General features: G+C 42.0%; 1 protein-coding gene across 5 annotated transcripts in view; it reads right to left on the bottom strand.

Moving 5' to 3' along the window:
- LOC149246539 (uncharacterized) overlaps positions 1-22,712 on the bottom strand; it is a 161,853-nt gene that overhangs the window by 107,581 nt on the left and 31,560 nt on the right. For all 5 annotated transcript variants that reach the window (XM_089457961.1, XM_089457962.1, XM_089457965.1 and 2 more), the window contains exon 2: positions 11,697-11,796. In XM_089457961.1, coding sequence (XP_089314087.1) covers positions 11,697-11,796 — 100 coding nt within the window. The remainder of the gene's footprint in view (positions 1-11,696; positions 11,797-22,712) is intronic.

Raw genomic sequence — 22,712 nt, 5'->3', positions numbered from 1 at the left:
AGGACAAAAGGCTAAATGGATTCCTCATCCCTCTTCAAATTCACCAAGGGTGAAGTCGAAGCAGAGAATATTATCAGAATGACACAGCGGAAGCTTCTGATGGCCTACCTAAAGATCACTTCAATGAGAAGTCCGCATCTAAGGGTGGAAGGAAAGGCAGATGCCTTGCTTACAATAAGTTCGGACATTATGTGAAGGAGTGTCCGAATGGTAGGGACACATCACTTGATGAAGATAACAATCATTCCAGGGACATCTTCAATAATCGGAGGAATGACATGTAATGCAGGTCATCAAGGAAATAGCCGACTCTTCAAAGAAAGCAAGGAACCCCAAGTATGAAGAATCAAATGTTATCTTATATTGGCCCTCTCCTCCAGACTCTTTGGGAATCTAGCTTATTGATTGTAGTGCTTCAAGGCACTTCATCAGATAGAAGGGTGCTCTCTCTAATTTGGTAGAGATGGAAACAATTGTGGGATTATACTTGGAGTCAATGACACCTATCTCGGAAAGGGTGTAGGGAATGTTACCCCTCAATTGAATGAGGGTAACTCTATTCATTTACAAGAATCCCTTTATGTCCCTGATCGCAAGAAGAATCTAGTGTCCATTTCAGCAAATGGAAGTCAAAAGTTTCAGGGTGACATTCATTGATGGAAAGGTACATGTTTTGGAATTTTCAAAGATGATTTTATTCAAAGTTGGCAATTTGTATCAAGTTGCAGGAAGTCCATTAGCAACCATGTCAGTTGACACATCTATCCTATAGCACCGAAGGTATGCTTATTATGGGGCCCAAACCGACGTGAGTCAGATGGTGACTAGGATGCCTGAATTCAAGAAGAGCATGTAGGTACATGTCCGAGATGTACCGAAGGAAAACCTTACAAAGGGATCATTCCCCTCATGTAGCAAGTCCACAGGTTTGGAACAACCCAAGGGATTTGAGATTCATGATGAGGAATCTCATGTATGCAAGTTGAAGAAAGCTCTCTATGTTTTAGAGCTCACACCCCAGGCTTGATATGAGAGGATTGATAGTTGTCTAATGAAGTTGAGATTCACTAGGAGTGAAGCCAATCCAAACCTTGGCTTGAAGGTTGTGGGTGATAGACCTCTCATACTGGCACCTTCTGAGGACAACCTCTTTCTGACAGGTTCAGACCCTCTCATTTGCAAAAGTAAGAGGGAGTTGGATTCCAGATTTGGAATGGTGAATTGCAAGCCCGTGACTACCTCAATGGAGCTTAACTTTCAGAAGTTATGTGGTAGGGATGTTGGACCTGATTTGGGAAATGCCTCTAAGTTTCATAAACTCATTCTAGCATTGATGTTCTTGGTGAACTCTCGTCCGAATATATGTTTTGTAGTTAGCATGTTAAGCTCATATATGGTTGAGCCTCACTAGATTGGGGTCAAGAATCTTCTGAGATATCTTCAGGGCACAATCTCTCATGGATTGAGATACACTACCAGAAATGTGAAGCTGCATGATTATTTGAATGTTGACTGGGTTGGCAGTGTGGAGGATCTCAAGAGCACTTCTAAGTGTTGGTTCTCGTTGGGTTCTGCTATGATGAACAGGAAGCAGAAGATAGTTGCTTTGAGCACCGCTGAGACCGAATACATAGCTATGAGTATGACCTCGTGTGAAGTTGCCTGGTTGAGGAAGTTCTTTAGTGAGTTGTTTGTACACATGATGGACACCACCGTGATCTTCTGTGGCAACCAGAGCGGGATTTGATTATTGAGGAATCACGTATTCTATGATCGCTTCAAGCATATAGACATCAAGTACCACTTTATTTGGGATATGGTACATCGATGAGCAAGAAGGCTCCATCGCATTGGGACTGATGTGTAGGTCCCCAAAATCCTGTCGAAGCCCCTGGGAAAGGTCAAATTTGTGACTTTCTGAGAACGACTAGGAGTCGTGGAGAGACTCTCTCCTAAGGGTCCTATATGATATGGACATTGAGCTCTGGGAGCTCCGGGGGGCTTGGGGGTACATCGTGGAGCGATGAGCAACCATAGGGTGAGTGGTCTAGCCTTCCCCTAGTGGTTTGCTATGTAGGCAGGATGAGTGGTTCAACCTTCTCCTGTCGAGGCACAATCGTAGGGTGAGTGGTTCAACCTTCCCCTAGTGATTTGTTGTGTACAGGGTGAGTGGTTCAGCCTTCCCCTGGGATACCCCTTGCGACATGTAGGCAGGATGAGTGGGTCATCCTTCTCCTGCTGAGACATCCTACCCATGCAGTCTGGGACTCATGGGAAGTACCTCTCATCTGGCCAATGAGCAAGGAAATGAGGATAGGGACCATAGTAGTACCGTTGGACGCATCGTGTTACTACTGTACTACCTATGCTAGGATGATATTAATCTAGGATCAATGAAACTGACTTGGGTCAGTATGAGTGGTCTAAGACACTCTCTTTTGATATTGATCTGGGATCAATGAAATTAACTTCGGGTCAGTATGAGTGGTTTAAGACACTCTCTTTTGATATTGATCTACGATCAATGAAACAGACTTTGGGTCAGTAAGAGTGATATAACTCACTTTGTTTTGGAACTAATATGTGATCAGTAAGAGTGGTATGACACACTCTCTTCATATGGGACTGACTTCGGGTCAGTAGAGAACAGTGTGAGACATTCTCGATCAATTCTTCTTCTTCATGGTTCAACACAGCAAAGAAGAGCAGAGCGAAGCAAAGCAGTGTAGGGCACTGATGGCAGAGATAGTACAGTCTGGCAGATGGATCAGCAGATGGTAGTGTTAAAATTGGCAACTAGAGCCAAACTCCATGTGGATCATCTTATTTATGGCAGCTGATATTTTTCTTGGATTCCTCTCATCGAGAAGTGTAGGATTGATAAAGAACACTCGATTCATGGAGATATGAATTTATTTGTGTTATGGGACAATTCTTCAAGGTCGCCCAGCAACCAAACTGCCCCCACTCGTGCTTGACGTTTTAGTATAAATACAAGTGCCTTGCAAGTCATTTGTGCACACAACTTTCTTGAGATTTCTTCTTCTCCACTTGTTTTGGGTTTTAGTGGAAAGAAGAATCTCTAGGGGAAAAACGCAGGTCTAGAAGGAAACCCTATATGCAGCAAAAGAAGGACGCCCTAGCCGTTGTCATAATGAAGCCTAGCCGCAGGTCTTGTGAAGGTTTGGCCGCAGTTCAAAGGGGGATCTATCCACTGTTTAGGGAAGCTTCAATACACAGCAAGGTAGCCCTAATCTTGGAGCCCTAACCGCAAATCTAAGCAAGGGTTATAGCCCAGCTTTGGAGGAGCCATATTTGAGGTAATAAAGTGCCCTAACCGCAATATATTCATAGATAAACGCAGCCATGATGCCCCAACCCTATACGCTGTTATGGAAGGGTTTCTAGTCATGGAGGACAGCCCTTAAGATGCAGCAAAGAGGCTACCACAGCGAGGAAGTTTGGGGACTGTGTTAAGTGCTCATGGAAGGATATACGAGCTGCTCTTTTAGGGTAACCAAAGCGCTGGTTGGAGGGTTGAGGGTCTGTTCTTGAATACCGAGACAGGGAGGATAATTTTCAGGGTTGTTTAAGGTGGTTCTTGGGTGGAGAAGCCTTGGGAGAGGCAGCGTAGATTGTTGTGGTTAGGCTGCAGGCCCTACCTCACTGTTGAAGGGCAGAGTAGGGTATATTAAGGGTTGTTCATGCCCAGAACAACATCAAGTCAGGTGAGCATCTCACCTAGTATAGGCCGCAGCCAAGGAGGGTTGTTTGGGTGACTGTTTAGGGGCTGCCAATATGCCCTAACCAGTCACAAACACAACAGCAATATTGTAGACCTGAAACTGTAGTAAGACATAGTGATAGTGCAGCAAGATGCATGGGCAACATGATGCCGTAAGGTGCATAAAGAAGCATGATAAATGCAGTGACTGTTGTAGGCAGCATGAATGTAGTACAGTGCAGTACATTGGTACAGCTTGGTGATGATGAGCATGATGTGAATAGTGCAACAGCAAAAGGTATTGAAGCAGCATATTGAAGTGATGATACATTGCAGTATACATTGAGCATAGTGATGGGTACAGTCATGATTACTGAAGCATGATGAGATGCAACATAGCGATGATGGGTGCAGCATGGTGCAGCACAATGAGGTGCAGCATGATGATGAGGTGCAAGTCACAGCACAATGATAGATGCAGCATGGTGATGGAGTCACCTTGGAGAATCAGTTGAAGCAGCATGTCTTCAACTGAGTTCAGCTACCTCATGTATCATCTTCTTAGAGATGATCTCTGTTCTTATTTAGATAAGTCAAAGTGTTGACTTCTGTTGTATATGTACTATCTCTCTCTCTGTTGAACTATTGAAGAACATATAAGGAGAATTGATCAAGGGTTTCCCCACATTGGGGTTTGTCCCTGGCTAGCGCCACATCTTGTGTTCTCTTGTCTTGGCTTGTCTTCTGCGATTTATGTTTATGTTCTATCTGCAATTTACTATTATGCTGATGTAATTGCTAATTTGGAAAAGATATTGAGCTAACTGTGAAAATTGAAATAAATTGCTCTACGCATAGAACATACCTAAAATTAACATGGTATCAGCGCTGAGGTGAAGGCAAAGCCCAAGCAAGAGTGAAAGAGCAATCACCCAAGACAGTTGGGAAAGGACAAAAGGCTCAAGGGATTCCTCATCCCTCTTCAAATTCACCAAGGGTGAAGTCGAAGCAGAGAATATTATCAGAATGGCATAGCAGAAGCTTCTGATGGCCTACCTAAAGATCACTTCAATGAGAAGTCCGGATCTAAGGGTGGAAGGAAAGGCAAATGCCTTGCTTACAATAAGTTCGGTCATTATGTGAAGGAGTGTCTGAATAGTAGGGACACATCACTTGATGAAGATAACAATCATTCCAGGGATATCTTCAATGATCAGAGGAATGACAGGTAATGTGAGTCATCAAGGAAATAGCCGACTCTTCAAAGAAAGCAAGGAACCCCAGGTATGAAGAATCAAATGTTATCTTATATTGGCCCTCTCCTCCAGACTCTTTGGGAATCTAGCTTATTGATTGTAGTGCTTCAAGGCACTTCATCAGATAGAAGGGTGCTCTCTCTAATTTGGTAGAGATGGAAACAATCGTGGGATTATACTTGGAGTCAATGCCACCTATCTCGGAAAGGGTGTAGGGAATGTTACCCCTCAATTGAATGAGGGTAACTCGATTCATTTACAAGAATCCCTTTATGTACCTGATCGCAAGAAGACCCTGGTGTCCATTTCAGCAAATGGAAATCAAAAGTTTCAAGGTGACACTCATCGATGGAAAGGTACGTGTTTTGGAATTTTCAAAGACGCTTTTATTCAAGGTTGGCAATTTGTATCAAGTTGCAGGAAGTCCATTAGGGACCATGTCAGTTGACTCATCTAACCTATAGCACCGAAGGTATGCTTATTTTGGGGCCCTACCCGACGTGAGTCAGATGGTGACTGGGATGCCTGAATTCAAGAAGAGCATGAAGGTACATGTCCGAGATGTACCGAAGGAAAATCTTACAAAGGGACCATTCCCCTCATGTAGCAAATCCACAGGTTTGGAACAACCCAAGGGAATTGAGATTCATGATCAGGAATCTCATGTATGCAGGTTGAAGGAAGCTCTCTATTTTTTAGAGCTAACACCCCAGGCTTGATATGAGAGGATTGATAGTTGTCTGATGAAGCTGAGATTCACTAGGAGTGAAGCCGATCCAAACCTTGGCTTGAAGGTTGTGGGTGATAGACCTCTCATACTGGCAACTTCTGAGGACAACCTCTTTCTGACAGGTGCAGACCCTCTCATTTGCAAAAGTAAGAGGGAGTTGGATTCCAGATTTGGAATGGTGAACTGCAAGCCCGTGACTACCTCGATGGAGCTTAACTTTCAGAAGTTATGTGGTAGGGATGTTGGACCTGATTTGGGAAATGCCTCTGAGTTTCATAAACTCATTCTAGCATTGATGTTCTTGGTGAACTCTCGTCCGAATATATGTTTTGTAGTTAGCATGTTAAGCTCATATATGGTTGAGCCTCACTGGATTGGGGTTAAGAATCTTCTGAGATATCTTCGGGGCACAATCTCTCATGGATTGAGATACACTACCAGAAATGTGAAGCTGCATGATTATTTGAATGCTGACTGGGTAGGCAATGTGGAGGATCGCAAGAGCACTTCTAAGTGTTGGTTCTTGTTGGGTTCTACTACGATGAACAGGAAGCAGAAGACAGTTGCTTTGAGCACTGCTGAGACCGAATACATAGCTATGAGTATGACCTCGTGTGAAGCTGCCTGGTTGAGGAAGCTCTTTAGTGAGTTGTTTGTACACAAGATGGACACCACCGTGATCTTCTGTGACAACCAGAGGGGGATTCGACTATTGAGGAATCCCGTATTCTATGATCGCTCCAAGCATATAGACTTCAGGTACCACTTTATCTGGGATATGGTACATCGATGAGCAAGAAGGCTCCATCGCATTGGGACTGATGTGTAGGTCCCCGACATTCTGTTGAAGCCCCCAGGAAAGGTCAAATTTGTGACTTTCTAAGAACGACTAGGAGTCGTGGAGAGACTCTCTCCTAAGGGTCCTATATGATATGGACATTGAGCTCTGGGAGCTCCAGGGGGCTTCGAGGTACATCGTGGAGCGATGAGCAACCATAGGGTGAGAGGTCTAGCCTTCCCCTAGTGGTTTGCTATGTAGGCAGGATGAGTGGTTCAACCTTCTCCTGTCGAGGCACAATCATAGGGTGAGTGGTTCAACCTTCCCCTAGTGATTTGTTGTGTACAGGGTGAGTGGTTCAGCCTTCCCCTGGCATACCCCTTGCGACATGTAGACAGGATGAGTGGGTCATCCTTCTCCTTTAAGACATCCTACCCATGCAGTCTGGGACTCATGGGAAGTACCTCTCATCTGGCCAATGAGCAGGGAAATGAGGATAGGGACCATAGTAGTACCGATGGACACATCGTGTTACTACCGTACTATCTATGCTAGGATGATATTGATCTGGGATCAATGAAACTGACTTCGGGTCAGTATGAGTGGTCTAAGACACTCTCTTTTGATATTGATCTGGGATCAACGAAACTGACTTCGGGTCAGTATGTGTGGTTTAAGACACTCTCTTTTGATATTGATCTAGGATCAATGAAATTGAATTCAGGTCAGTAAGAGTGATATAACTCACTCTGTTTTGGAATTGATCTGGGACCAGTAAGAGTGGTATGACACACTCTCTTCATATGGCACTGACTTCAGGTCAATAGAGAACGGTATGAGACATTCTCGATCAATTCTTCTTCTTATGGTTCAGCACAGCAGAGAAGAGCAGAGCGGAGCAAAGCAGTGCAGGGCACTGATGGCAGAGATAGTACAGTCTGGCAGATGGATCAGCAAATGGAGTTCTCCCTAGTTGAGAGGTAGTGTTAAAATTGGAAACTAGGGCCAAACTCCCTGTGGGTCATCTTATTTATGGTAGCTGACATTTTTCTTGGATTCCTCTCATCGAGAAGTGTAGGATTGATAAAGATCATCTGATTCTGATAGGTATTCATGGAGATATGAACTTATTTGTGTTATGGGACAATTCGTCAAGGTCGGCCAGCAACCAAACTGCCCCCACTTGTGCTCCACGTTTTAGTATAAATACAAGTGCCATGCAAGTCATTTGTATACACAACTCTCTTGAGATTTCTTCTTCTCCACTTGTTTTGGGACTTAGTGGAAAGAAGAATCTCTAGGGGAAAAACGCAGGTCTAGAAGGAAACGCTATACGCAGCAAAAGAAGGATGCCCTAGCCGTTGTCATAATGAAGCCTAGCTGCAGGTCTTGTGAAGGTTTGGCTGCAGTTCAAAGGGGGATCTATCCACTGTTTACGGAAGCTTCAATACGTAGCAAGGTAGCCCTAATCTTGGAGCCCTAGCCGCAAATCTAAGTAAGGGTTATAGCCCAGCTTTGGAGGAGCCATAGCTGATGTAATAACGTGCCCTAGTCGTAGTCTATTCATAGATAAACGCAGCCACGATGCCCTAACCCTATAAGTTGTTATGGAAGGGTTTCTAGTCATGGAGGACAACCCTTAAGACGCAGCAAAGAGGCTACCACAGCGAGGCAGCTTGGGGACTATGTTAAGTGCTCATGGAAGGATATACGCGCTGTTGTTTTAGGGTAACCGAAGTGCTGGTTGGAGAATTGAGGGTCTGTTCTTGAAGGCCGAGACATGGAGGATAATTTTCAGCGTTGTTTAAGGTGGTTCTTGGGTGGAGACGCCTTGGGAGAGGCAGCATAGATTGTTGTGGTGAGGCCGCAAGCCCTACCTCACTATTGAAGGGCAATGTAGGGTATATTGAGGGTTGTTCATGCCCAGAACAACATCAAGTCAGGTGAGCATCTCTGCTAGTATAGGCCACAGCCAAGGAGGGTTGTTTGGGTGACTGTTTAGGGGCTACCAATATGCCCTAACCAGTCACAGTCACAACAGCTATATTGCAACCTGAAATTGCAGTAAGACATAGTGATAGTGCAGCAAGATGCATGGGCAACATGATGCAGTAAAGTGAATAAAGAAGCATGATAGATTGTGTGACTGTTGTAGGCAGCATGAATGCAGTACAGTGCAGCACATTGGTACAGCTTGGTGATGATGAGCATGATGTGAATAGTGCAACAGCAAAAGGTACTGAAGTAGCATATTGAAGTGATGATAAATTGCAGTATACATTGAGCACAGTGATGGGTACAGTCATGATTAGTGAAGCATGATGAGATGCAACATAGTGATGATGGGTGCAGCATGGTGCAGCACAGTGAGGTGCAGCACAATGATAGATGCAACATGGTGATGGAGTCATCTTGGAGAATCAGTTGAAGCAACATATCTTCAACTAAGTTCAGCTACCTCATGTATCATCTTCTTAGAGATGATCTTGTTGACTTTTGTTGTATATGTACTATCTCTCTCTCTCTCTGCTGAACTATTGAAGAACATATAAGAAAAATTGATCAAGGGTTTCCCCACATTGGGGTTTGTCCCTAGCTAGCGCCACATCTTGTGTCCTCTTGTCTTGGCTTGTCTTCTGTGATTTATGTTTATGTTCTATCTGCAATTTACTATTATGCTCATGTAATTGCTAATCTGGAAAAGATATTGAGCTAGCTGTGAAAATTGAAATAAATTGTTCTAAGCATAGAACATACCTAAAATTAACACAAGCGAAGGTCAAAGGAAGGCTCAAAAGCTAGATCGAAGCTCATACGTGTCGCAACAGCAATTGTTGGGGGGGCGAAATTTTAGATCTACAGTGGAGGCCAAAATTCTGCAGCTGGAGGTCGAAGAAGTGCCACTGGAAGAGATTTGACTGGGTTTCACTGGATCAAGGTTAGCACATCACCCAAAGAGGATGGTCTTGGTCTTGGAGGGATCTGAAGTCAGTCTTAAGGTCTTGGAATTCGTCAATTGAAGAATCTATAAGGAAGAGAAGAGATTTGCAGGTTTTCCTCTCAAGTCGAGAGGTTTTGACCCTAGCTTGTAGCCTATATTCTGTGTTCTTGTTCTTCTTGCTTTTGGTAGTTGTCTAATGATACGCACATATAATAATAAGTAAAAAGACATCACAAGCAGTTATCAAGTAAAGAGAAATCACTATAATTATTGCCCTATAGATTTCTCAACAGCTTGACCCCGATATCACTCCTAAAACTTTCAGAGATGCCATCTAAAATTCTTATTTTGACATTCACCTCTTCATACAACCTATAAATAGTTGCTTGAAGATGCCTAGGAACCATAGGTTCCTCCATTATGTGCCAAAGTTTATTCCTAGGAACCATGTCAAAAGCTTTCTTGAAATCAACAAAGCAACAAAAGGCTTCCTCCTTTTCTTCCCAAACTTTATCAATGATGTGCCTTAAAGTTATACCGTGACCAACCGTGGAATATATAGGTTTGAAACCTGCTTTCCCTTTGACACATTTATTCCTTTCTTCCGCCCACTTGCTAATTTTACTTTCTAGCATGCTTCCTAATAGCTTTGCAAACAAGGGATTTATCATTATGGTCCTATAATTGGAGGGAAATTGATGTCACCACTCTTGAAAAGAGGTATTGCTAGACTAGTTGTCCAATCTGTGGGGAGCACTTGCTGCATGATGTTGTTGAAAAATTTTGTGATGTGAGATGCAAGAATTTTCAAACCCCACTTTAGATACTCTACTTGAAGTTAAACTAAGTATTTTGCTTTTCCAACACCCAACTTCTTAATGCCCATCTCGACCTCTTGCGCAATGAAAAGCTTAGTAGTACTGTTTACCAAGGGGGGAGGGTCAACATTGGGATCCTGCTCACAAAGCTGCCTTGCATAAACAAACCATTGAGAGGCTGTAATATCATTTTCATTTTCCTTCTTTCTCAGTTGGAGCTCCTTCTAAAATTACTTGCAAATTTTATGGATTTTCATGGCTGGGGTTTATGAATGCAAAAGATTTCTTGAGTAAGTGGTCTCTCTGAATCTTGTTGGATTTGTTTATGAATGATTAGTATGTGTAATTGTACTTTTCTAGTGGACAAGGTGAATTCTCTTAGTTTCTTCTTTGACAAATCCCTTCTTTAAAACGCTAGAAAGATTTCTAGTGGAGAATCTTTCCTTGAATTTTATAAACTATTAGGTGGATCTTTTAGGGTTTGTAGTGGACAGCCCCTGATATCACCGTAGATCCACTTACTTTCTCTCAAGGGAGCCTTAGTTGAACCCATATGCCCCAAAAAATGAGTAGGCACTACTCTTCTCCCAATAGTCATTCAAAAATCCAAAATATATCTTATATTTTATTGTTTTAGGATTGAATTAGAGTTTATAAAGCTTTACATGAATTTCCAGCCATAGTTAAGCTAAACGTCTAGGGTAATAATTTTCAGCCATAGTTAGGCTAGACGTTTAGGGTAATTGAGCATTTAATCAGCTTAGAATTGATCAAGCCTCAAGGAATATTTTCCATGTAGGCTTGACCTGCAAAAGGCTCAAATACCATCCATCAATTGCACACAACCCAACGATTTTGTTCAATAGTTCAGATCATAGACATCACATACAGCTGCAGTAATTCATGGCATAGTTGCTCCTGGGCTAATCTATGCAATGACATAAGAGATGCAATGGAAGATTACATTGGAAAATTAAAATGTAACAAAATGATTTGATCTGTTTTTCTGAAGTGTTGTATTTTCACACCAGAGTCACTTGATCACTCATAATGCACACGAAAAAAGAATAGTGAGTAGAGCTTCAAGAAACACTCAATCACATATGACAAAAGCCACAATGCTAATCATTAGTTTTTTATATGCTTAGCTGACTAAAATCTTTGTCCAAGATTTTAGCCTTGCATGAGAAGGTGACACGCTTCACTAGGCATTGGATCACACTACGAAAGCATCCAAGATTCATGCAGAAGAGGACCGTATTCACATTTACTAGATGGAATATTTTATAAAAGATTCAGCATTGTCAGTCAATCTAACTCCTTTAAGTTCATCCATTTCTAGGATAAAGTGAATGGGATCAGAATAGTTTTTGTGGTTGCCTGAATTGTATCAAGGATAGAAATGAGGAAAATAAAGAACATTGTAGAGAATGGATAAGTTATCGGTACCTTTATGGAAGCAATCCAGGGCATCCAACGGTTCACACCTTCCCTGTCAGACCATAATTCCCAGGCCACAGACAAAGGGACATCAACTTCCACTCGAACCCTGTACTGACATTTATTAGCCCTCTATAGTCAAAGTAAGGTCACAAAGTAATTATCATTTATCATCTACTAACTAAAGCTTCCAAAGAAGCCCAGCATAAACATAATGCAAGAGTGTTGTTTGAAACTTAGAAATATACGTATCTTTATATCTTTTCCCAATTTATTGGTCACAAAATTAGTTGAATTCCACTTGCCAGTAGGAAGTGGCCAGTAGGCCTTTCACAAATGGACTCGATCTGGTAAAAGCAACTGATCTTTTTAATCTAGAGTAACCTTAGGTATTCTTTGATAAACTCTTTGCATTGTCTACCCTTTAATAATCTATGAAGACTAGATATGAACTTCATGTGTTAGGTATCAAGGTTTCTACTCAAGATGTTTTGAAATTCTTTCTATCTTTCAAGGAATGTTTACAGTAAAGATCAAAAATTCAAAGTCTGGATCACTCAAGATCCCAGCCACTCCTGATACATTATAAATGTAAAAATTAGCTAGCTACAATTAATAGTAATTTGCAATAACAAAATATCTCCCTCTAGGTATTTGGCAAAGAAACAACCTTCGTCATTGTGAACATTAAAATTTTCCAGAGATAAATTTGGTGTTAAGACAGGGAAATACTGAGGTTCACTGCACTTGTATGACAACTAGAAGTGAAGAGGAAAGAATTGCCTTAACAAATGCACAATATCACTTTTTAGATGAAGAAAGTGACGAAGCGTTCAAGGAAATGATTATGGAGACTATTCAGTTGATCAGGAGATCCCCCAAGATTCATCCCTAGGAGCGAAACTTGCAGCAGCTAGTCTTCCTTTACCATTAGCAGCACTGATGAAATCTAACAAGAAAATTTAAGATGGGTAAGAGGTCAGAGTTTATTAAGAATATTACTATATCGGCATTGGGAGTTGTTGTAAGTCCATTGACCTTGTTACCCACCAAAAGTGGGTACTATGAAAATTCCAAAACTGAAACATCCCTAGGAGCGAAACTTGCAGCAGCTAGTCTTCCTTTACCATTAGCAGCACTGATGAAATCTAACAAGAAAATTTAAGATGGGTAAGAGGTCAAAGTTTATTAAGAATATTACTATATCGGCATTGGGAGTTGTTGTAAGTCCATTGACCTTGTTACCCACCAAAAGTGGGTACTATGAAAATTCCAACACTGAAATCCTACTGCAACAACTGGAAATTATTCTTCTAATTGTTAATTTATTTTAACAATTTATTTGCTATGGCAAATACTGAATAAATCACACTACAACCTTCACAAATAAAATACTGCGAAATAATAGCACTGGAAACGGAGAAAATACTAACACACACACAATAAAAATGACATCGTTATTTTTGGACAAATGTCCCCGAAAAAACCCAACTTGGGAAAACCGGTGCAGCAGCTGTGGGTTTTATTATTATAATATTATGCAATAGTGAGAAATTCCGAGTACAATAATCTGGATGTCGAAATATGGCTATCCTGCAAAGAAAACACTAGCAAAAATATCTAGAGGGAATTTACCCTCACTCCGTGAAATTCCAGCACTGGACTGCCTCTGAAAAGCAAGTCGTCCAATTGGGCCTGTGCAGAGTCTGTGTCAACCTGATGTTGCCTGCTGCAACTATTGGCCGAACAAACTGCCAGTGTAATCGTCCTTCTATTGCTGACTAGGAAAACATCTCTCCGACAATCTAGAACCTTTGCCCAGCCTCTAGAACTGAAAACGTCTTCCTTCCCAGCAAATCGAACTACCTTATTGAGGCTCTACACAGCCTCCTGGAGAAATCTCGGCCTCTCTGCAAATGCACTCACTGGATCTACAAAACTTCCTCCAACCTCATTGTCCCTGCCCCTCACTCAGTCTGCTTCCTCACTGAAGCTCGAACTCTCTGGCAATTGACTGCTACTACTCTGGAAAATCGAATTCTCCAAGTGACTAGTGTATTCTCCACCACAACATTGATCTCGTCTTACATCTTCCTATTGGGACTCCAACGACCAAGATTAAATGGCTCAGATCATTTCTGGATTGATCCGTGTGAGTTTCTACAGAATTCTCAATTTGACTTAATTAATTCTGATTAATTAACTAGTTTTCCTAAGTTTAGACAGGAAACATTTAAAAATAGGTTAATAACTAAGTTGCACGAAACGGGGAAATGGGTACGAGTTTCCGAAACAGGCATGGGTATGAAACATGACCTCCCAAATTTTGGAAACGGGGAAACGTAAATATATATACATATATTAGAAGTTAGGACATTTAAGAAATGTTATGTGCAATCATAAAGCATACATGATACATTATAATGTATTACATTTAAACATTATGATTAAATTTACATCACATTTACTCATGAATGATCACATAATGAAAATAAAAATATCGGAATATCCAAAAGCAACCTTTATTATATATCCAAATCTCAAAATCAACCTTTATTATATATATGAGACTGCAAGTACAATAAAGGCTATAAGGATGCGAGACAAAAGACTAATCTTCATCATCATTATCCTCATAAAAAATAGAATCAAAAACATGCTCAACAGTGGATGGTGGTGTTGAAGAAGATGATGGGCCAGTTCCACTTCCAGGCTGGACCTCAATATTCAAGGCAGCAAGAGAGAGATCTAAATCAGGACTTTCTGCATCAACATCCCATTCTTTAGAAGGACCACTCACAACTAGAAGCCACTTTAGTCGCCCAATAAAAAAATAGAAAACAAAATAATAATAAAAACATAAGAAAAAGTCAAGTTGCATGAGGAAACTCTGTCGTACGTTCTGCAAACTCATTTCCCGCCGTACTGGCCACATTTCCTCCTCGAGAAACGGGCAGTACTGCCGGAAACGAGTTTCCGGGCTGTATGGTAAAAGTTTCCTCATTTCCGTTTCGTTTCCTTACGGAAACGGACCCTAGACCCACGTTTCCTACAACTTAGGTTAATAATCTAATCAAGTCATCTCTAGGTGGAATTTCCAAAAACGATTTCTAAGTTTTGGAGATCTCATGCATTCTAGCCTCTCCACCAAATTTCGTGACTAGAACACATCCAATGCTACTGAAACTGACAGGTACCCCTAGGAGAGCATTTCTTCTAATCATCTTCTTCCAACCTGTTACGCTCAAACTAGCAGAGGGTCCTAGAGGGGCACTTGCTAGGTCAAGAGCAACAATGAAGCTAAAACCCACTGTCAACACAGCTAAAGCTTCCTACTCTTTACGGACTTCCACCAATGGGAGGAGACCCGATATATAGAGGATCACTTATGAAAGATAGATTAACTAACATGGATGTGAAGTGATCTCAATGGCCCTTTCTTATGAGAGAATAGGGATTTGAGGGCTTGGTTGAGGGAATTTGACTTGTAAAGGAGGTTCCTAAACCCTAGAATCCTTGTGGAACTTGGTTTCCCAAGTGATTTTTGAAGAGTTGACTTTGATAAGATATGGGACCACATGGGACCAAGTGGACCAAGGTTAGGTCAAGAGCAGGGAGTTTAGCAACCAATGATACACTTGACCTAATTAGGGAGGGGAAAGGGATCAAGGAATGAATTTTCAATGAAAGGCAATGCAAGGACCCCAATGAGGTTTCTATCCTAAGGCAAACCAAGGGCAATAATTTCTCTTCGAGCTAGGGCTTGTGATATCTCAAGATCCCACCGTCGCAATCTCATGAAATTTGGAGGGCTTCTTGAGGACACACCGGCGCAGTTGTGGACCAAAAATTGAAGTATTTGGATGGCTAGATTGTGAGATAATCGATGCCCTAGGTGACCTATGGGGCTAGACCTAGAAAAGAAGAGGAAAAGGTGAAGAAAAATAAGTTTTAGGGTGATCACATATGGTAGACCAGTGCCTAATCCTTTAAGGAGATTGGAGTAAGGAATGATTATGACATCGGATTTGATTTTCTTGGTCAAGGAGGCTTTAAAAGCAGCTTCACTTAGCACTAGGGCAAAGGGAGGCAACTACAAAGACTTTATACTTCGTTTTGCAAAATAGATGGCTTATAAAGATAAATTTCAACAATGAAATATCCCTAGGAACATTCACTCATCATACATGGCCCATACATGAAGCATCACTATCTAGAAAAAAAAAATTCCACAACTTCGCAATAATGGATGCAACAAATTATCCCTAGTATAGCAAAATCTCAGCAACAATGTATGTGACAAAAAAAATAGCATTAAAATTGCACTTACATGTATTAGAGTATATCCAACCATCAAAAATTTGCCAAAGAAGAAGCTCCAAGGCAAGAGAAAATGATCCAAACATCAAAATTCATTCCATGCTCCAGAATTTCGTCCTCTAAGAAGGATAGCAAAGTTTTAACAAGAGATACAAGTCCAACCAAGTGATTATACAAAATGAATTCATGTCTCTCCTATTTATACAATCATTGGGAGTTTGAATTACCTAATTTGAGCCTACATTAGCCCATCAACTAAAATAATGTGCAAATAACTATCTTTTGGTGACAAGCCCACCCATGTCGTTGGGCTCTCTAAGAGGCCTGATGAAGTCCATAAGTGCCAAAATGATGAATTGGACTTCCAAAAGAGATGGACAATGGGTTGGCACCTTGTTCCACACATAATAAGATTGTGGTGCTCCCAGTGGCTGTGAGGGCACACAAGTGACTTCATGGGTCTCCAAGTAAGTCGAAAATGCCTATAGACCATTTTAAAGGGCTCGGATGATGATGTAAGTGATGCCACATCAGCATACAAGTCCTGGGTCATCTACCAAATGCATGGTACAACTGTGGGGCTGGTTGGGCAAAGGTCGACCAGGTGCATCTTCTTCGTCTAATAGGTGAATCTCGAGCAATCTCTGAACATATCTGGGGATACATCAAGTGTTGTCTACTATTGTGGAGGCCCATGGCTCTCAACACACACCCTACATGTGCCAATGTAGCCCTCTAAAGGGTTAGGACTGTTGAAAAGTAACTAGGTTTGGTCTTCATAATGACATGTGTAATTGTGATTTTATGTAATTGATGAAATGAAGAAAAATAAAATTATTATTATGATTGTCTCATGGGTTTCATGAGCAAGGAATTTTATTTTTAGTGATGGCCCCCATTGAGAGCCTTTAAGATCTGTCATCTAGTCATAAAAGTCAATTTGATTCTATGTCATCTATGAAGGACTCTTCTTGGGCATACTACATTTTATATGAGTCATTAGATAAATGTAAATAGCCCTCCAAGACCAAGTAAAGTCTCCTCCTCAAGTCGGCTTCAAAAAGAATAATGTAAATTCCCCAAAGGACATGTCAGCTCACATACACTCATGTCGGTGCATGTACAGAGGCAAACAACTATTTATAGCTAGCTCAGCCTCATTTCAGAAGGCAAATTTTGATTAAGTTTTATGTGATGATCTGCGGTGGACAAAAATGCGAGAATGGGAGATAGAAGCCTCTAATAACTAGCGAAGTAAAGGACAGGAAGAGAGAGGTTCTTAAGTACTTTGTGGGACTGTTTTAAGGGCAGAAAGCATCTATCCATGCTAGAAGTGTGTTATAGCAGTAAAGACGAAAAGAAATATATTGCAGCAGTGAAGGCCAAGGCGAGGAGAAGTTTGTTGCAGCAGTGGTGCAGTCCTCCTAGAGAGATGAAGTGTAAGAAGCCTGAAAGTTAATATATTGCAATATAGTGAAGACCAAGGAGAGGAGAAGTTTGTTGCAGCAGTGGTGCATTCCTCCTAGGGAGCTAAAGTGGAAGAAGGCTGAAAGTCTAAAGCAAGCCAAGATTGAAAAAGAAGTCGAGAAGGAGGAAAGAGCAGAAGGTTGAGTATCATTGACAAAGGAGCTTTGTGTCTTGGTCTTGGAGAGGCAAATAGGTCAAAGGTCTTGGTCTTGGTATTCGTTAATTGGAATCTCTATAAGAAGAAGAATTTGTTCGGGTTTTCCTCTCAAAGAGTGAGAGGTTTTTGCCTTAACTGATAGCATATATTTTGTGTCTCTTGTCTCTTTATGGTTTATGCACTGGTAGTTGTTTGATGAAAAAGAACACTAACAACCTAAGTAAAGGAAGATCCTAATCTAAAGAAGTAAAAAACACTCACAAGCAGTTACTAATAGAAGAGAAATCACATAATTACTATGCCCTAGATTTCTCAACAAGGACCCCGTATAGGTAGACCAAACCCAAGTTGGAGACCACCTGAAATCCTGCATAAGATCCAATGTGACCCCTAGCCTTCTAGTACAACAACTCATCAAGGAAATCAAGTAAAAGAGCTTACAAACCATGGATAACAGATGGGGACTTCATAATGGCGTGCCCTTCCATAATGGGCTTTGGCATGTGCTAATGTCTTCAAGCTCCAAATGGGGTTAACCAAGTATCCCATTAGGTGATTTCTACTTCTAAAGGGGATAATATGTCCAAGGGACATCCTTTAACAGGTGGTGGCATGTGATAAAGAGATGAATGGAGTAGGGAAATAAAAGAGGCAGCCATGCGCCACACGTTGGGGTACAAGGGTAGCTAGTAAAAAGGAAGCCCACACTTGGGTATATAATGTATAGGAGGGAGCAATCGTGGTACATGAGGTGCCCCAGCCTTGGTTTTTCCACCCTTTTTTATACGCTTTTTATGATTTTTCTTTAATTAACTGCTCGATGCTCAAGGGGTAAGAGCATGATGTGTGAGATGTAGCAGTGGATACCCCTTATAAGGTAGGGCGGTTCATTGCCCACCAGGGGATGTTACAATCATGGGTTCCTAAACAATAAAGGAGGCTAATCTAGGGCCTGTAGGAACCAGGGTGATGGCCATAATGATGGGGTAGAGCTCATGTATTGGCTTTTGGCCCACGTACTAAATGTGTTTGTTTCGGTCATCTTTTGCATTTTGTGGTACATTTTCCTGTTGAATGTGGCCAATTATGCTTTTATTTTTCTTTTCAGTTGCATCAGCCTTCGGGGCATCATCCAAGGCCCGACCCAAGGTGTGGGCAAGGGGAGGGGGAAGGCTAACCCTATGTGAACCCAGTGGAGGAATGTGGACCCAAGTGGGAAAAATGATGAATGGGGTTATAATGAGTGAAAAAGGGGCAATATATGTGGATGAGGAAGCGGGACCATGCAACCAAAATCAGAGTTTCCCATGAAGTACCATCCCTAAAGCCAAATGGTCAGTAAAGAAGATCCCACAAGACTAGAATCCAAGGTCAACATCCAAAAGGAGTCTACGAGACAAGAGAACATACCTAGCCCATTCTTTCCGCCAAATCCCCCCATTAATCCATGCCTGAAAGTGTCCATGATAAGCAAACTACAATATTCAATTCCCAGATGACAAGGCATACCTTTAGGTTCGAGAGGCCCACCTTCAAACATACGATCATGGCAGATAGGTGAGGGACCACGTGGTTGGCTCACGTGGCCAAGAATTGGCACAATGAGCTAGTTGGTGGCTACAAGAGGTTGTTGGCTGCTGGCTGAGGACCATCTTGGAGAAAAAAATCCACAAATGGTGGGTAACATTTGGCTACAACTGGGACATGATCTCTCAAAGAAGTGGACGAGGCTACTTGAATGGAAGGTCACGAGAACTCTGTTAGGGTCCCACCCTAACCCCCTTATTTATGTAATAGGATCGAGTCATAGTTATAGTTAGTAAAGAGTCAATAAAGCCCATATTAATAATTTTAAGTGGTTAACCCGCATTTAATGACGAGACCACAGTTAGTTGCAAATGGGCCATGATATTAGATAGATGGTATTAATAAGAACCATGGTATTGCATGTATGAATCTTATATAAAGGATAGAGACTCCCTGCGAGGAGCATCATGTCTTAATTTGTAATCGAGCTCTGCTCTATTGGAGGTTGCCCCCTCGAAGAGGCAAGTGAACATTACTTTCTGAATAATAAAATAATTCTTGTTATTTCTCACTGTTCTATGTTCTTGATATATTTCTTTGCATATTTGGTATTCTGGTATCGTCTTGCAGGTTAAGAGCATAACAAGTGGTATCAGAGCGCTTTCCAGGGCCGGTGGGATCTCCATTTTTTAGCAATTTTTTTTTGGCTAGAGACGCGTTTCGGCGTCTTTAAACCATGAGATCTGTCGTTGAGCGCATAAACCTGCGGATTTGGGGAGGCATGCACGCAGGAAATACAAGAGTTGGTCACGCTTGTTGGACTCCCTTGTAACCCCTGTGGGTACCCCTTCGAGTAGTAGCGCATTAAACAGAACCGCACACGGACTGTCTTCCAAGTACTTTCTGGGTATATAGGAAGCCCCCTAGCTCCGTTGAAACCTCGCCATAGATAAACCGTCGGCCGTCTTGCTGCTACAATACACCGAGAACAACACTCGGAGAGATTACTTGCCCGTACGATAGGGTAGTCGAGTTGTACGACCAATGTTACGGTTGATCCTCATTGGTTAGTGCCCTGAAAATTTGGGCCGAGTACTATTGTCAAACCCTTATGTATATTGCGATCTGTAGCACCTAACACTCTTGGAGACCATAGTTCCCTTCTCTATCTCGGGATCACGCATAATCTCTGACCAAATCTCGCAAGTAGGGTATTGCAGCGGCAGTAGCAATCAGTACCGCCGTTCAGATTTATCAGAACAACCATTCAGATCTATTAGATCCATCAAATCTGCAGCAGCAATCAGATCCGTCGTTCAGATCTATTAGATCAGCCATTCAAATTTCTCAGATCCCTTAGATCTGCCATCCAGATCTGAGTAGTTGTGTGGGTTCCTATACCTGGGCGCGATTTTCGCAGGACTTTTGGCAGCATTGACATTTCCGGGATTCGGCAACTGTAGTATTCCTAAGCAAGGAGTAAAACTTCGTTAGGAGTAAAAAAAAAAAAATCCTGAGACCCCCCTGGGAGCTTATTGGTGACTTAGCCCATAAGAATCAAGACGACACGCTGAGCATGCTGGTACCATTCAATTGTTAGTGCCAAAAAATTCGAGCGGTCCCAAATTTCAAGTAAATCGGCTCGGTGCATGGTACAAACTAGAAATCAAGCTATGGCGAATGAGAGGATGGACAGCCTTCAAGCATCCTTGAAAGACATCCAAGCCCAGTTGAAGGGAATAACTGCAACACTCTCTATGGGCAAGGCGGAAGCCCGCAAGGAGGCATATATTGGCACTAAACACATTGAGGGTGAGTCTAGACAGTCTCTTCACCTCTTTGGCCCCCACCAACAATCTTGTCCGCGACCACCCAAGCTGGACATGTATAAATTTGATGGCTCTCACCCCGCAGCATGGATAGCACAAATGGAGCAATATTTCAATCTAAATTACATCCTGGATAATGCCACTCAGCTTAGTGTGGGTATCATGTACTTGGACAATGAAAGATGGCAATGGTGGCAATGGCATCAACGTTGCTATGGAAGGCCCTTGACTTGGGAGACATTCAAAAAAGCTCTTATGGATCGCTTTGACCATGACTCTGCCTTTTTGGGTCGTCTCACTAAGCTCCGACAAACAGGAACAGTGGATGAATATATTATAGCCTTTGAAGCCTTAGCTTTCCGCACTGGAGGTCTACAAGATGAGTTCTACACGGAATGTTTTATTAGTGGTCTTAAAGAAGCCATACAAGCCCACGTCCGACTGCACCACCCTCCCTCATGGTTGGAGGCTTGCAGGATAGCTCGTGAAGTAGAACATGCGTTAGCGGCCCAGTTCAATCGCCCAAATTTCATCGCCAAGGGTCGCCCCCCATAGGCTCATAGCACTACCCAAACACTCAAGGTTCAAAAGGTGTCACCTGCAGAAATCGCGGAAAGAAGAAAGCAAGGATTATGTTACTACTATGATGAAAAATAGTCCCCAGGCATAAATGCAAGGAGCAAATTCTTTCAAATTGATGCTACTGATCACAGTTCATCGGAGGAAGCCCCACCACTTGAGGAACCAGAGGAGAAAGAAGAGGACAACCAAAAGGACAATGTACCTGAAGAACCAGTTATTTCGCTGCATGCCTTGGCAGGGATTTCTTCGCCTCAAACTCTCAAAATCAGAGGTTTTATTAAGCATAGCCCAGTAGTAGTCTTGATTGATAGTGGAAGAACACATGATTTTATCCATCAAAGAGTCGTGGAAGCAATGCATTGTTTTGTACAAGCAGTTTCTAACTTCCAAGTCCAAATTGCTAATGGAGGAACAATGAAATGTGAAGGTCGTTGTGAAAATGTCAAACTTCAAATGGGGGATTATCAGTTAAAGACCCACATGTTTGCCATACACATGGGCGGGTGCGACATTGTCCTAGGTGTTGAATGGCTTCGCACACTTCGCCCAATCACAATGGATTTCCAGGAATTATATATGAGCTTTAAGCAGAACAACCACACACATACCCTTTGCAGACTCCAGGCGGGAGCTCCCTCTATCATCAGCTCACATCGGATGGAAAAATTGTTAAAAAAGGGCCATCATGGAGTTATAGCTCAATTTCATGCCATCCAGGTCTTCGAACCCAATTCTCTTCAGATTCATCCTAAGATGCAACAAATCTTAAATAACCATCTGCCAGTCTTTGACAAGCCTCATGAGCTTCCACCCTCAAGAGGGGAACATGATCATAGCATCACTTTGGTCCCAGAGGCCCAACCACCAAATGTGCGCCCATATAGATATCCATTCGCCCAAAAGAATGAAATAGAAAAAATAATCAAGGAACTTTTGGAAGCAGGCATCATTCGTCCCAGCATTAGTCCTTATTCATCACCGGTGGTCATGGTGCTCAAGAAAGATGGGGAATGGCATATGTGTCCAGACTTCAGGGCCCTTAATAAGTTGACAGTCAAAGATAAATTTCCCATCCCAGTTGTTGATGATTTGCTGGATGAACTAAATGGGGCTCAATTCTTCACTAAGCTTGATCTTCGCTCA

This window comes from Pinus tabuliformis, chromosome 7 (genome assembly GCF_031772625.1).
Source record: "Pinus tabuliformis cultivar Carrire ecotype Pingquan chromosome 7, CPIR1, whole genome shotgun sequence".
NCBI lineage: Eukaryota > Viridiplantae > Streptophyta > Pinopsida > Pinales > Pinaceae > Pinus > Pinus tabuliformis.
The sequence above is the reverse complement of the archived record's forward strand: the minus strand, read 5'-3'. Positions and strand labels throughout refer to the sequence as shown.